The following is a 17,829-nucleotide window of genomic DNA, read 5'->3' as shown; positions in this document are numbered from 1 at the left end:
CTTTATGTTTACATATTTTCTTGATTTTTTTTTTTCTTTACGGATTTGTTTGTAAACATTAAAGAATGTTTACAAATATTTATTTATTTATATTTATATAAATATAAGATATTTATTTATTAGAGGAAAATATCTTACATTTTATGTGATAGAGAGTGAAAAATTGCATACTGAACATTAACGTAATATCAAGAAAAAATGTTTCATACATTGTTTTATAGACCGTCGATTAATTATGTATACAATTTTTGAGCCACTTTTAACCCCACCCTTCTTTCCCCTTTGTGTACAATGATGAACTTTTAGCAAACTCTTCCCCCTTTAATTACGTTTACAACAGTTCACGGAGAGCAGAAGAAATGACTTTTACAAGCTCTGCAAATAGTTTCTAGCTGATAGTTTATTTACATGACTAGTATTAATAAGTAGATTTATAAGAACAAATTCGTATGTTCCTAGCACCACTAAAAAATTCACATAGACAATGCCTCGACCACTCCACAAGATGTATACAATGATGCAGTTTTCGCATCCTCCTCCGTTCCTTAAACTGTACAGAGGGCAATTAATGGACGCCCTCTTATCCTACACGTAAGACAAAAGACAAGTAAATTGGTTGAACGTTAGTTCTTTCCTGTACTTTAATGTTGTATTATATTTAAAAGCTTTTTCCTTATTTTTTTAACATTTCGTTTAGATTAATAATCCATAATGTCACTTTTGACTGTACTTTCTTAGTTTATACATAGATAATTTTAATTTGTCTGTGATGAAAACAAAGATCCGTCACCTTTCACTTGTTATGAGATATTTTTGATAGATTGGCATTTAAATACATTTCTCGTGTATATAATATAAGCTACAATTAATTACTCATAACACTTTTTCTTTCATATAATGAAAATATTAATTCGTTCTTAAAATAGAATTGATTAACACTTTGTGTGATTTAAAATGAATTCAAAGATTATCTCTTGATGCATATGGGCATTAATTGCATTATTATTATATATCCTGTCTCTTTATCAAATCATTTCTCGGGTGTTTTCATACAATAAAGTTTCGTTGTTATTTCTGATTATATTCCATTTCATTCAGTCACGATTTTCTTTTTCCTACATTTGTTTACTTTTTCGTTTTCTAATTTTGTTTAGATTTTTATCCAAAATTAATTTTTCTTTTATCGTAAACATAATATTCGGTTGATATTAGCACCAAACAGTAGCGTACTTAAGGAGGGACTCGGGCACTCGGTCTCTTTAGCTTTATAAACAAATAAATGAAAGAAAAGCAAATGAATACAGGAAAGATCTGAATGTGACAAACGCACTTAAATACACATTTATATATAATATCTAAGAGTTTATTCTTCGTCCACAGCACTAATGGTTATATTTATGCTATAGTTGTACAGGGTTGAATGTAGGTCGGTACGTTTTATTCGATCTCTCCAATTTCTAATTACGACTGGTACCATGTCGGACCGAAGTCACAGTACTGTATAACTACTGTTATTATTTGATGATGATTTTATATAAGTGTCAACCGTTTCTCTATCAATTTTTGATAAGTAAGATGAATTTAGATTTTTCATAAAACAATTTTTCTATAGTCCGTATTACTTTTGAAATAATAAAATGGATGATTCGTGAATTTTTCTAATTTATTCTTATTCAAAATTATCGTATATTTCTTTCCCGTTAGGTATTAATAATAACTTTAAGAATTTAGACGGTTTGTTATTTTTATCGATCAACTATGTCTTTAAATTTTATTTCTCACAATGTACAATGTACTGTACATTGCTATGTAGAATAATGAAAATCGTAAAGTATTGTATATCGATACTTATTGGAGACAACATTGAATATTCAGCTTAACAAACTGGCAATACAGTTTCACTTTTTCTTGTAGATTTTTTTTTTCATAACAGTCCATTAAGAAAAACGCCAACGATATTTAAACGAAACTTCACATGGATAATTTGTCAGCGTTCTCTCTTTTGTTCATTCATTAATCCATAAACAACTCGTAGAATAGTTTTAGGGCTAAAAGTAACGAGCAATTATTTATTGTGACATCATCACAATTCCGGGTTGCAATTTTTTATCAATTTTTAATTTTTAAAAATCACGTGACTTCCTGTCCGGATCGGACGTTCGTACATAGTTAATCGGGGTCTCCGGCCCCGACGTTTTCTGTCTGGTCTACATTTTAGTAGCCTTGCATCTATACATCAAACCATTTCTGATAACAATCGAGTTATGCCTGTCATCTAACTTCTTAATGGAGAAAAATTTGAATTGAAGTAACGTGACTTCCAGTCTAGACCGGAAGCTCGTATATATGTTAATCGTGACGCCCTGCCCATATCTGGTTTCGATTTTTATGTATCTAACTCCGTTCTCGAGATTAACGAAGGACGAAGAGATGACAGTGGAAATGTATAGGTCTGTCCTAAAACTTAGGAACGTAACTAAACAGCGTTACTCGTTAGGCATATTAGATCGAATTACAATTTCAGTAAATACTTTGATGCATTTTAATATTATCATGCTAGATAAACGACTTCGTTTATTTGTAGAAAGGCTTAGAATTCTAACAGATTTAAATAAATATTTGATAAAATAATAAATTAGTTAATTGACTATTGAAAAAACCCGAACTAGTATCATGTCAGAAAAGTTATTTTTGTATCTCAGCATTAATGTGCAAAAATGCAGTTTACATAATCAGTTAACATATGTTTAAATTCCAGAATTGTTTTTGTTTAACTTCATATAGTTCCGATCAGATTTGATTAATGTCAGGAACTAGCATATCAAACATGACAGTCTAAAGTTTATTCATCACAGGTTCTTGGCCTATAGTGAAATTTATCATTACCGGTAGAGGATATGAAATAAAAGGGACTTCAAATTACATAATAATAATAATAATTCAATTTTTAAAAAATTTAAACTTAAAATTTAATAAACAGTTTAATAAACATTAACAAATCTTTGTAGTTAAAATACTTAAACAAGAATGGAATAAAATCATATAAATTTAATGGCTGTGATTTCAACTACTACCTGTAAGAAGAAATTTGTCGTGGTGCCATATAGCAACATAAAAGAGCGAAATACTTATACATGAATTTTACACATAATAATAAAATATATATTAATTTAGTTATACCTTACCCGCGGCAATAAATGTACTCACATCTCATGCGCACTTGTCATAAATAGTAAAAGAGCAGAATTATTTATAATTTGTAAGGAAATTTTATGCTAAACAAAGTACTTTACTTGAGTTAATGTTCTACAATAAAAATCGGTACGTACACTGTGACAGGCATCTTGATGTATGCCTAGAAACATTATTCCGTTCAAAACGTGGAGACAATAAATTTAGACACACCTTGCATTCGCATACAATTATCACTTCGTGAATCTCTCATGCGCATTGACAACTCGATCGAACTAGACATCGTTGTGACATAGTCCACATAGTCACAACAAAGGTTTTGTGGAATTTTGGTCCACGCTTCTTGAAGTACCGTCTTCAGTTGATGTTTTGTTCGGGTTTGTGTTTTCACATATCTTTCTTGAGGACACACCACAGGTCCTCCATTGGATTCATATTGGACGGATTTGAGGCCTATTCCAAGATTTGGGCCCGATTTTGGCGATGCCAAGCAGTGTGGCGCTTACAATATGCTGTTTGGCAAATGCTCGTTGGAAAATCGCATCTTCTTTGAACATAGCTCGGCTACAGATGACAAAAATACGCAGGTGTAAAATTGCCTGGTAGTGTTATGCATTGACATCATAAAGAATTAAATCATTAATACCAGAATATCTAAAACACCGCCACAGTTACATTGTGGTTAGAAACTTGGCACTTTTCTTCACATAGTTTTGGTCAAACCTTTCATTGAACCGTATCTAATGACTCTCCACCCACAATTTTCATACAGTACCGGAAAGGGCGACTCGTCATACCAAATCGCCATCTGATGTCTAGGCAGATGGTGGTACCTGGACCATGCAAACAGCTTTCTGTTCTGGATTGACGTTAGCATGGGTTTCAGCTTACTCTTGTACGAACAAGAGTAAGCTGAAACCAATACTAACACCCTGCTTCAAATTGGCATAGGAACCACTACGAAGTGGATATGAACTACCATTTGTCCCCTTTTAGTGAGTTTTCGACCAATTCGTTAGGAGTTGAGAATATCTCAACTTTTGCCGAACTTTTCACAACTAGTATTCAAAATCGTTTTAGTCAATACATTCTAACTTGATTTGTGTCACGTAGTACAATGCGGCAAATATTTCGTTTCGGTTAGTGTTCGTTTCATTCGTTTGCGGTGGTTCTTATCAGAGCCGTAACTAGGGTATGGCCAACGTGGCTCCCGCCATATGCGCCGATTTAATAAAGGCGCCAACGAGGTTTTGGAATAATATGTATTCGAAATTAATAACACAAAAAAGCTTCTATAATTATATTTATATAGTATTTATTATCTGTAATTTCTACGAACATATATTTCAGAAATAAACCACCATTTTTATTTTTATTTAATAACAAAAATTAAAAAGGCGCGCCATTTTTTTCTTGGCCATAGGCATTCAAAATCCTAGTTACGGCACTGGTTCTTTTGACAATGTAAACCGAACTTTGCCAGCAGTTGGTCGAGGTACAGGACGTTCTTTGCGTCCGCTCCACAATTCTGCTGCCAGCGCAAACGTACCAGTTCGATATTTTATGACAAGGCTACGCAAAATTTGATCTTCTCTGGCAGCAGTCATTGGCGATCTACCATTATTGCGTTCAGGCGCTGTAGAATTGTTTCCTTGTAGTGTCTGATAAACATACTGACAGTAAACTCGTTAAAACAATTTCCAAGAAATCTATCGTGTAAGTAATTCTAATTTTTATTTTGTTTTTGTTTTTTTTGAGGATCTTCTCAAGTACCAGCCATCCTGACGCCTTTCTTGCCATTGTTTTGGGTTCTGAACAACGCAGAGACAGTATCAGATTTTATACCGCTGTTTGTATGTATATAAGTGACTATATATGGCACAAAACAGCAAAAAATTATCCAAGCCGAGTAACGGCCGAAAGTGCAGAGTGGGCGTAAATTTATTACTTCCATATTTTGAGCGGAATGATATTTCCAAGCCTACTGTCGAGATGCCTGCTACAGTGTATATAGTAATTTTTATTGTTGGACATCTCTCAAGTGGATTACTTTATTGGACCACAGTTTGAAAAAATTGTGGACCTATAAATTCCCACTAATGTCCGTCCGTCTGTCTTTCTTTAATCTCGAGAACGGAGTTACAGAGATGAAAGACGAGACCAAATCGGGCAGGAGGTCCCGATTAACTATATACGAACGTTCGAAGCAAACCGGAAGTCACGTTATTTCAATTAAAAACTTTTCCCCTGAAAGCAGTTAATAGATGACCGGCACGACTCTATTGTTAAAGGAAAAGTATGATGTACAGGGGAAAGCATCTACTAATTTGAGGTGGAGAGCATATATTTTAAATTAAATAAATTTAAAAAATAGGATTAAAAATTGCAGCAATTATTTATTGTAAATAAATACAATAAATAATTGCTCGTTTAGTAAAACATTTCCTTACAAATTGAAACGAATCTGCTTTTTTACCGTAAACGGTAAAAGTGCGAGTTTACTGCTGCAGGTGAGATGTATAATAATGATTTGAATAGGATTAATTATTTACATTTAATAAATTAAACCAGAATGTTCAGGTCTTACTGAACACGTTTTATTTTTAAAACTAATCAATTATTTTTATTTTTTAACAAATTAATAAATTATAAGTTTTCAGTGAACCGATCAATTTGCCACTCATCTATATCAGGGGTGGCCAACAAGTCGATCGCGATCGACCGGTCGATCGCCATGCCAATTTTGGTCGATAGCTAGCGATGTCTTGACTTAATGTATTATATTTGTAACCGAACGCAACTGTATGCATGCAGTTATGACTCGACTCATAAGCAATGAGTGCACTTCGTACTGAAACAGTGTATAAACATAGTATGTATTTCACACTTTCCCCTCCCCACTTAGACTATGCCTATGACAACAAGTCGATCGCGACACATTTTTACGATAAAAAGTAGATCTTATGTGCACAAAAGTTGGCCACCCCTGATCTATATGATAATCAATTACGATAAGCAGTAACGCATTATGAATCTCAGGGCCCCAGGGTAAAATAAATTTGTGAGCCTCTGAATAAATGGGTGCAAATCATAATTTGGAGGATATTGATAGATTGGTTGCTTTGATGGAATGAGGCAACACACACATGGACGAGCTGCCACAGAGGAGATACTTGCCTGGAGGATTTTCTATGGGAACTGGCCCCTATTTATGTGTAAGACACGTGAAGAAAATCCGGAAAACTCCATATGGCCAGCCCGTTTGTCAGTGACCACTGGTTTTATCTAATTGGTCTCTGTTGAGCTAAGGAATAGACAACTGGGCCATGCAAATATTGTGTAGTTACATAATAATACTTATTAATAATGAATATAATTGGCTATCTGTAATGGTATTGCTTTTCGATTGCGACGTTGTTTGATCTCAACTTAAGATCTGATTCTACTTGTACGTTTCCAGCAGCAATAACGAGAAGATGACAGAAGTTACCATGGAAACAATCCCATATGTACTGCTCAAGCGACTCACCGCGCCGCTAAGAAAAATTCCGACATGTCGAATATTTGTCGCTGCCGATATGACCAACCGCTTTTGATAGCCAATAAAGTGATAGTATGTATAGTGACGTCAGAATATAAAGAAGCTATCCTAGGCTCTAAAGTGTGACGGTGCATCTAATTGGCATTTCCAATTGGCTCCTTTGCATAACCGTAACCGCTATCGCTTCCAATGGAATAAGGTTCTATATGTTTGTCGTTAAACGTTCTCCACTACCGTTGGAAACTTGCGAGTGGAATCAAGGCTATAGAGGCTAACAACGAGTGCGATGTGTGTATTACTTTGCTTCATAAGATAGTAACTCAAATCACTGATATTACTACAAAACCCTTTAGAAATGGGACTAAGGCATTGTCTTATCCTAAGGGAGATTATGCCATTGACTATGGCAGTCCGGATTCGAACTTCCGTAATTTATCAAGGACAGTACGGATCGGGCGTAGTTCTTTATTCCTCATGCATACTAGTAGATCCAATTGAGGGCTAAGTCTTTCTATAATAAAATTAATGACCACGAATGTGGTCTGTAGCCTAACGTGTAGATGCTTCGTGTTAATCAAAAAAATTAAATTCATCTTTGAACCCTTGGTTTTTTGTTTTTTTTTTTATTGTACACCAAAACAATCTTAAACATATTAATAATTTTTTCTCTATTTTTACTATATTCTTCCTGCAATTTAATAATATACATAATTGTTTTTACAGTTCAAATTTTAAAGAAACAACTGACCACATAGAGTTCTTTGTTATTACCTTTACAAAATATTTCTTTCAGATTTCAGCCAGTTATATTTTAAGTAATAGCCTAATAATTTCTGTTGTGATCTTAATGCCTTTTTAATTTACTTTATAATTTACGAATTATTTTATACAATAGATTCATGCAGAAAGTTTACTATTGTTATCACTTAATAAAATATCCTGTTATTTTAGTATTATTAAATACTTTGTGTGAAAAGTTCTGATTAGCATAGCAAGCTGTAAAGTTAATTATTAATAATCCATTTATTCATCCGGGTGGATAACACTATTGAAGAATAAACGAAAGTCGGACAGAATCCACCATTCCGGACACTGGGTTGTGTCTGATCAACAGGCTGGCTCCATGGAGTTGTCCATGGGTTTACTTCACGTGTCTAACACCTAAATTTGGACCAGTTTCCCATAGAAAGTCTTCCTGGGTGGTCTCTTCGTCAGATCGCCCTTTATGTTTGCGTTGCCTAGTAATACAATCCAATCCATTTATTCTTCAAATTACAATATTTGAATTTGTATATAGATTGTATTTGTTTTTGGGCTGCAAGTTGAAAAAATTGAAGACCTATAAATTCCCACTGTCGTCTGTCCGTTTGTCTTTTTTTAATCTCGAGAACGGAGATGGATGAAAGACGAGATAAAACTTGGAAACCTCAGGCAGGAAGCCCCGATTAACTACATATGAACTTCCGAAGCAAACCGGAAGTCACGTTATTTCAATTCAAAGCGTTTCCCCTGAAAGCAGTTAGATCACCGGCACGACTCTATTGTTAAAGGAAAAGTATGATGTACAGAGGCAAGCCTCTACTAATTTGAGGTGGAGAGCATATACTTTAAATTAAATAAATTAAAAATATGAATAACTAGGACATCGCGCGACTTTGTCGTATCGCGACAGAATTGAAGTGGAGCCTGAAGGAAAGTAGCAATCCATGCATCTGTTAGGCACAGAAGGGGCGGTTCTAGTACAGTACCTGACAGACGCGGACAGGTAAACTTTGCACTTGTTATCACAAAAGAGGCTATCGTCGTACCTGCAGGCCACTGGAGACACGATCCTTGCACTAGCCAGGTATGGAGAGACGATAGAAGAACAAAGCAATCAATGGTAATTGGTTTGTTCTTGTGTTTGTTTCTTTTTCGCGCCTATTCTCCGTTATGTGCACGTAATACTGTTTTTATTTGTGATCCAAATTCCGTTAGGGGCACGTCACATCAGAGAGCATTGACATTGTCATTGTAATACCTTTGTATATTGAAAACGAAGTCATAGACTCCTATTTTTACTTTCTTGGCTCTGTTATACTCGTACAGTACATAACAGAGGGAAATTATGGCTATCGGTCAAAAAATTTTTGTACCCTCAAGATTTTTACATTTTTGGACTTAGAGGAATGGAAGGTCGAGAAATGCAAAAAACATTCAGAGTTTTTTCTGTATGTATGGACGTTAAGTGTGTGTATGTGTTTTGTGTGTGTGTGTGTGTGTGTGTGTGTGTGTGTAGCACGATTTTGTTTACCCTCTTTGAAGCTTAATTAATAACTCCTGTGCTTTCGAAAATTTCTGAAATTTTTCAGGAAGGTTTGTATTAGAAAGATTCATGTTATTAAATTTTGGTGGTTTAAGGTGGACGGGGTGGGAAGGTAAAGGGTGGTCGTGTGTCATATCTCCAGTAAGGTCGGACTTAATGACGATTTTACTCGTTATTAGCATTTACAATTTTTTATAAAACCAATTCCTATCCTTAAAATTAAGCTTTCTGCCATTACATAATAATTAAAAATGTAAACAGTTTTTCAATGAAATATCGTAATAGATAGCGCCACCAGAATTTTAAATGTTGACGGGAAATTTAAGCGATTCGTTGCTGGATTGTTACATTTAAATGGACCCACATTACATTTTGGACTCCTCGTCTCAATTAATGAAAAATTGCAAAGTTTTATAAAACTCGATCTATTAAATTTTGAGAACGAACTCGATTTTATAAGCCGGTACAAGACGTGTTAGCGACCGTGAAACATCATACGACAAAAGTCGCATGATTCGTGCGATATCGCTTTGTCGTGCGTGCTCGTGAAACGACCTTATATCTCGAAAACGAAGTCAGGACCCTCATTTTTTATTGCATTTTTGGATTCCGCAACGCAATTAATGGAAAATAGCAAACTTTAATCAACATCTATCGAACGGATTTAGAGAACGAACATAATTCTGTAAGCCTCATAAAAGAAGCTTCGCTAACTCTCCACTTCAAAAATTGCAGCCCGGCATCGTGACGTTGTCACAATAAATAATTGCTCGTTTTCACTTATTTTTGTAAAATAGTAATTAATGTTAACAAATATTTCTACAAATAGAAGATATAGGCTATCAGATTTAATATATTTTAATTTTTTAATTTTTTTATTTTTGGTTTTACGAAAATGACAAACTTCCTGTATACTAGTATTAATGAAAATAGGCTTTGTTATACGAGATATTATTGGTAAAAAGAGATTATTATTATTATGTTTTATGTTTTAATAAAGGATAGTAAAAATTAATTCTCTACTTCCAACGTATTTGAATTTGGTGGTGGATATGTTTTATACAAACATTCAGATGTTTGTATAAAATCGTTGTCTACGTCTGTCTACTGTGTATTGTACGTGTGAAATTATGTGTATAAAAGTTTCTTTAATTTATAAAAGAAATAACGCGCAGATTGATTAAATTTTAAATTTAAATTGTTAAATATTTCAGTTTTTCATTTTTGTACGTTTCGTATATGAAGTTTTACAATTAAAAACGATGTCATAATTATAATTATAATTAAATAAAGTAAATCCAATATTTGAATAAACTAATATTGAAAAATACTAACTAACAAGTAAATAAGCAATATATTTTATAACTAATTAACTTAATGGAAAATTAATTACTTAATTCTGAATTAGTGATTTATTTTAATCAAACTTAAAACTCTAAATATTGTTTAAAGGCATTGTTCTTTCAATGATCATTACTTTTATATTATATACTACGAAGATAATTTAATATGTAAAATTTAGTATTTAAATTAAATTAAAATATGATTTTTTTTCCTGTGGGCAATAAAAGGCCTTATTTTCATGCTCATCATGAGTTCATCCAGATTAACAATAGAGGTTGCGGACTGCTTAGGGATGGAGTTCGACATCTCTAACCATTCACCAACGCCCATTGTGGTTAGGAACTGAATGGTTACGTATTTTATCCAGGACTGGCCACCCAAGAAAAATTCTTGAGGTTTATTCACTTCCCTCATTCGATTCCGGGTCCCTCAGAGCAGCAGACTTAACCTCTCTAACCTGACGGCCGGATGGCCGAGCGGTATTTAAAATAATAAATTTTGTAATTATGTGATATATTGTCATATCAGATATCAAACTTTTTTAATTAAAATTATCATTACTCGATTTCAAACACGGTCAAAATTACAATAACGGTGGTCACCCCTCAACGCGGAGGCCATTTTTCAAGAACGTTTCTTTTTGAAATGCACGTAAAATAACTTCTAAACAACGGCTACTTTTTAACGTTCTCGCCAGTATTCGATTTTAAATTGTAAATTATTAAGATCCTACGAATTTAAATTACTTTAACATTGTATTTTGTTTTAGCGATTTTGATTTTGTATGAAATCTGAGTTTGCATGACATAGACCTATTAGAAATGTACAAGCACAAAGAAAATTGAGGAATAACTCGGGTTTTCTATTCTAGGAGAGAAACCTCACAAATGTGGTGTGTGCGGGAAGGCCTTCAGCCAATCGTCGAATCTAATAACACATAGTCGAAAACATACTGGATATAAACCATTTTCTTGCGATATATGCCCGCGTGCTTTCCAGAGGAAAGTGGATCTTCGACGTCATCACGATACACAACATTCCAACAGTCGACAACATTAGCGTAAGTTCAAATAAATAATTTTATTTGTATTTTTTACTCTTGCTTTTCTTGTTTTTCGTCAATTTACAGTTCTTAATTTTCTAAGAGTCTTCACACATTAGATTTTAAGAATCATAAAGTTGTTAAATTATTAACATCTTTACAAGAAAATTGTTAATAACTTTATAAGAAGACAATTGATAAATACAAATTATAAAGTATTTCATTGGAAACTGGATTCAGAATTAGCCTGTATCTAGTATCATTTTGATACGTCTACTCGATCATCTCATAAAAACAAATTTAGGAATATTTTGAGTTGTGAATATGGAATAATTCGTATTCTTTAAGAAATGATTGTAATTTATATATACAGATAACTTCCTCGATATTTTTGTTAAATAGTATAAACAATGGAACTAGTATTTAAATTAATCTATACAGTATAAAATTGAAATTATATCTGTATTTTTGCCTGCTCGAGTATCACTCGAGAAGAGTTGAAACGGTTTCTAAAAAACTTTTTACATATATATTCAGGATAAACCTGGTTTGTGGACTACTTTCGAATTCACGTCTGGTTGTCTGTTCGAGTGAAAACGGCTGAATCCTTCTCGGGCGTAGAATGTATTTAGAGTAAATTTCGATGTAAAATTGTTTTTGATCGTATCTATAATATTATAAGTTTATTACAATTACATATTTATAAGCTATTATAAGTACCAACTTGAAGAAAACATAATATAAAATAAGGTGCAAACTTGGTTCAACTTGGAATACAAAGAGAACGGCCAAAAATCCCCTACGACCACAATATTAAATACCATAAACTTTGGTTGGATAAGAGATGGCGTGACAGAGAAAAATACCAAACATCCTTTTGTTACATTAAATTGAAAAAGTTAAATTACAAATAATTTTTAAAAATGTCTCTCGAAGATTAATAACTGAAGAGGAGTAAAAAGCTCGAAACACCTCTTAAAAGTCTGGAACACCAACTTTATTATATTTATCTTTTAGCACTGTTGCTCTGGATTTCAATCAATTCTATTAGGATGTTTCTTTTGTTTCTTCGGCATTAAAAGTAGAAGGAGCACTAAATAGTAAAAATTTATTTTTGTTTGCCTTAAATCCTTCAAATCGGTTTTCAAATTCAAATAATAAGTAGCCGCATGTGTCCGGCATTGCTCGCGCTTTTAACGGGATGGGAAATTGGCGAGGTTGAGTTGGGAGAGGATGATAGAAACAATTGTCTTGGTAACTAAAATATACAGTGCATTTATTGACCTCAGCATTTACAAGAATGAAATTGCAAGGCAAAAATAAAATTGCTCTAGCTAAACTTAACATGGACGGGACCACGACATGTTTGATCTGTAGGCTTAACATGTGTATCTTTGCAACTTCGCCATGTAAAGCTTTCTCAAATCTCTTTCTTCAGCAGCAGTATCTACAAGATAAGAGCTTTAATTTCATACCCGAATCGTATTTTTATCACCGGCCGTTTACTCAAACTAAGTCGGAAAAATTAATGCAGTCCCACGGAAATGTGACAAGTAATTTTCGATCCTAAATTGTTAAATTTAATTCATTTAAATACCGCGTAATATCTCTAATGAATGCCAAATCCTGCAACCAGTAAAAATTTTTGTACAACAATAAAATTTTAATCAATTGAAAATTAATTTTCAGTATATTAAAGATATACAGTACTTTGTATTTTTTGTTTAATTCAATTTTATTATTTTAATAACATTATCTTCAAGCTTAGGGCCACTGGCTGTATTACAAAGTCTCCGGAGCCAAATACGGCCCGCGGGTCGCGTGTTTGACATCACTGTCTAGAACATTTGTCTGACGGGTATATAAGGGACGAATCATTTGTCGGCAGCGAAAAGTAAGGGATGCTTAATTTTTCTTCATTCTGATTGTAGTTTTTAGATTATCCCAGGCAAAATCTTAGCTACGTCACTGATAACAGACAATTCTTGCATTATAATATACTAAGATTTCATTGATTTTTGATTTTTATTCACAATTATCTTTGTGACGCATTCAGTACGTTGCAAAATCGTTAGTTTTGCTTATAATTTCCCAATTTAAACTTTAATTTTCTACAAATTTTTTCAAATTTTCTGTTAAAGAAACAGTAATTTATTAACAAACTTAAAATTTAAATATTGACATTTGATCTTCAATAAATACGAAAATAAAATAAATTCAGAATTTTGTTCGGATGTCCTAATGTGAGTCCGAAAATTCAATGTAATTTTGTAAAACTCTAATATTATTTGAAGTAATAACAACGAATAATTTGAAAAAATTTCAATATATTGCATAAGGTATCAAATATAAGATGTCGAAATGATAATAAAATTAGATATCATCAAAATACTATGTAACAATAAAGAAAAAATAAATTCGAACTAATTGGGGAAAACTCTAGTCAGAACTAGCGAAATTTTTGCCGAATTTTCGGAACTTCGGATTTTTGCCGGTTGTTTGGAGAAAACTTAGGGGTCCGTAATGATTCCTACTCTTATAAATCAATGTTCTTTTTACTAACAAAAAATAAATTTATTTATAACTGCTTTTTGTTAATAAAAAACCGTCTACGTATTTCATTTGTTCACGAAAAAAAAAAAAACATGTCCGCTAAGAAGCTAAAGAAGGTCGCTCTATCCTGGGCCTCAATATAAGCTCTCGTCCTTATTCGAATGCCTGTTGTATGATCCGAAAAGTTTACTTTGTTCAAAATTAAATTTTATTGTATACTTTAAATAAATAAATACAGTAATTTGATAAACTTTACAATGCAAAAGTAATAATCGCACAATTCTTTTCATTGCTAACATTTACTAACCTAAGATTAAAGAAACTTAGGTTTTGTTTACTATTCCTCTCCTAACTGTTCATTGATCATCGCTGTTTGGTGCCACTATGAGGAAAAAATAGGAAATCGAAACTATAAATGGTTTATATGTATTTGTAAAACTAGACTTAAAGCAACCAAACTCTTGTGTAATTTTTTTAAATTACTTAAACAGTGCCGAAAAGCACTCGTTCGTGGTTATCGAGGAAATGGTTATTGAGGAATTGTTTTTGTCAAAGCCGCAGCAAGAAAATAAGTGTAGCTTACTAAAACAACTGCTATTTAAATGGATTGGATTGGTTTTACTGTGTTTGTATTTTGGTTAAATAATCCACCTATTTATTATAGCAGATATTAGATTTTATCTGTTAGAGTTACGTTCCAATTTTATGGCTTACTTTTCATTTGTTATTCAAACAAGAATTTTAATGTACAAGTATTCCATGTAACAATTTAATGAAACGAAACTTTACATCTTTAAAATGTTAGTTTCTTCAAAACTAGTGCGAATTTTGTATATGTTTTAGGTGTTCAACGATATCAAATTAAGCAACATGATGGACACCTTTACAATTGATCTGTATCAAACAATGCTTACAACGGATATACCCTGGAACAAGATCAAACATCCTGTAGAACATACAAAAGTTAAATCTACAGACTTCGTTATAGCTAAACAGGAAATATCACTTTTTTATTCTCTTGTTTTATAAGCTTTAAACGTGAGGAATAATAATAAACTTGCGAGGGTTCGAACTTACATATACAAATAAAACTTCCAAAGTCTTAGAACCCAATTTTCAGAGGCCCGTTTTTCGGAAATGCTTGAGAAGAAAATTATTCTATTATTTTACCGTATTATTTGGACAAGGAGATGTTTGTGTTTAGGGCTAAGTGCTCACTAAGTCTGGCCCTCTCCTTGTAAGAATTAGTCTATTAGTTTGATTATATAGTGTACACTCATTCAGCATCTTTTTAACAGATTCAAAATTAAACTATTGAATTTGGATTAAAGCATATGATAAATAAGTTTTAGTTTCAAATTATAAATAAGCATATGATAAATAATGCTTTATTTATCATAAAGCATATGATAAATAAGTTTTCTGCTATCAAATTAGAAGATAAGTAAGAGTATGCACGAAATCTGTACAGATAGGACGAATTCATTTGTCAGACGATAAGAGTAGATAGATATAACTTAATAAATGCAAAAATTTCCTAAATATTTACAGGTATCGAGGTGGACGATTTCGCATATTCTAATAGCTTTGATCTATTGCATCAGTTACAGAATTAGGATAATATTGATCGATTCAAATATATAAATAATAAATATATCAATAACTAAAATATATTATTAAATTAAGTTTGAGGTAAACTTTACTTTATAATAATACTTTTAAAATATACTATATTTTTAAATTTTAAAATAAAACGCTGTTATTGTTCATGTTTTTCGAAATTGGGAGTAGGGGGATGGTGAGTGACCCCATCGTATACTTCATTACAGTGCATTTGCACACACACACACACACACACACACACACACACACACACACACACACACACACACATCATGATTAAATTCTACATTTTGTTATGTTTATCGTGGGGGCACTCCCTAAAACATCATTAAAATGCATTATCCTCGAATAAGTACGTTCTCAGTTTCAGTCTTTTATCTCAATTGTAAATAGATGAAATTTGGGTTGCAAGATTTTTGAAGATATATAAAGCTAAATAAAAGCGTTTTAAAATAATGATCTGTTTGAAATTTAATTAAATGCGTAGAAATGTTTGATTATATAACATAGAAAAGTTATTAAAAAAATTAATTTAAATTTAAAAATGTAGAGATGACTGTCTTTGTATTGTGAATTTCCATGAATGGTAGAGAAAAACGGAGATAAAAAATAACGTTCCTAAAATTTCAACTCATGTTTTATGTTTTCTCTGAAAAAACATAGAACTTTAGAACTTCTCTGAATCCTGCTGTTACTTTAACATCTAACTAATGGGCAAACGGCTATTATCATATACTGATATTTTATATCTTAAGGAAAATGGAAAGGCAATCTACAAATAATTTTCTTTTCAGAGAGATTCATTAATTTTATACAGTCGACGAATCCATAGTGTATAACTCGTTGATATCCGATATCTTAGCCAAGAAATCACTTGTCTACAACAAGTGATTTCTTGGCAAGTGAAATCTTGCATTCCTTTTTATTTGACTTTTAAAATATAGGATAAGTGGTACACGTTTCGGTTTTATTGCTCTTTTCAGACTACATCAAAAGTGAATGAGTGAGTTTCTTTTATTCACTTAGATATATTTTACCTTTTTAATTTAAATCTGTTATATCTTCATTAATCTCCCCTTCAGTAGAATCTTAGGAGTAAGAAGTTTTAAGGTTAAAATCGTTATTGTTTCATATGTATCTACTTATTCTGGTTGTTGTTTCTATCATAAATTTACCAGAATTCTGGTTTTCAGTGCCAGAAAATTGCAGAGGAATCGTTTATGTAAATTGTGTTGTTTTTTTCTTTGTCTTTCCTAGTTTTTCTTCTTTTCTTCTCCGTGGAAAACTTGTAATAATCGTATATCAGATTCGTACTTTCCTGAATGTTAGATAAGCACTCATTATTTCTCACACAACGTTATGGATCAAGTCATCCGCAATGAACAAAATTAAGCCTCTACTGGCATTACTGTAAAGAGGCATTACAAGAAAAATCTGATTTATTCTAAGCTTTGTCATAGATCAGATTAATTTAAAAGAATGAATATATATTTTGTATCTATCATAACTCGTTTTATTGAAAAAAAATTATTGTGATTATAATTCTGAAAACAAAATTTTAGGAGACTTTATAAACAGACATCGAACGAATTGCACAAGTGAAAGGTTCCTATGATCTTAAAATCACTAAAAAACAAAATTTTAAATAAATGCTTAACATATTTTAAACGAAAAAAAATTACAATTAAATATTTTTAATGATCATACAAATAAATTAATGCATAAATTGAAGAAATCTAAATGAAAATTTTTATTCTTTCCTTACGGTTTGATGGATACGGCAATGCAACACACGAGCGAGCTGCCGGAAGGACTTTCCATATAGAACTGGTCCTTATATGGGTGTTAGACACGTAAAGAAAAGCCGGTAGACTCCACGTGACCAGCGACCGACCGCCAGGGTTCAGCGTTTTTTATCCACTCGGCCATTGGTGGATCCTTTCTCTTTACGGATCATTCAGATTCTACCTCGAATTTGGCTTTTGTTTTCTCACAGCTAATCAATTTTAATGTATACATTTTTATCTGCCTAGCTCTATTTTCTATTTGATAAATATATAAGAAAATTTGATGATTTATGACTTCACAATTTTAATAAGAAACAAAAGTATTTTAGAAAGAAATCTACTTTTTCTGTGGTAAAGTCTTTACAATAATAATAAAGTACAGCAAAAAATGGGTATACAGTATATAAGTTTATTTTTCTTTTAATCAATAAAGAATAAATAT

The 17,829-nt window shown here is 32.2% G+C and overlaps 1 protein-coding gene across 1 annotated transcript in view; it reads left to right on the top strand.

Annotated features, from left to right (window-relative positions):
• The window catches only part of LOC136978033 (zinc finger protein Gfi-1b-like), a 44,881-nt gene that overhangs the window by 9,661 nt on the left and 17,391 nt on the right, over positions 1-17,829 (top strand). The window contains exon 4 of the mRNA XM_067273679.1: positions 11,254-11,442. Within this exon, the coding sequence (XP_067129780.1) occupies positions 11,254-11,441 (188 nt within the window). The 3' untranslated portion in view covers position 11,442. The remainder of the gene's footprint in view (positions 1-11,253; positions 11,443-17,829) is intronic.

The sequence above is a fragment of the Centruroides vittatus genome, unplaced genomic scaffold (assembly GCF_030686945.1).
Source record: "Centruroides vittatus isolate TY-2023 unplaced genomic scaffold, ASM3068694v2 contig_484, whole genome shotgun sequence".
NCBI lineage: Eukaryota > Metazoa > Arthropoda > Arachnida > Scorpiones > Buthidae > Centruroides > Centruroides vittatus.
The sequence above is the reverse complement of the archived record's forward strand: the minus strand, read 5'-3'. Positions and strand labels throughout refer to the sequence as shown.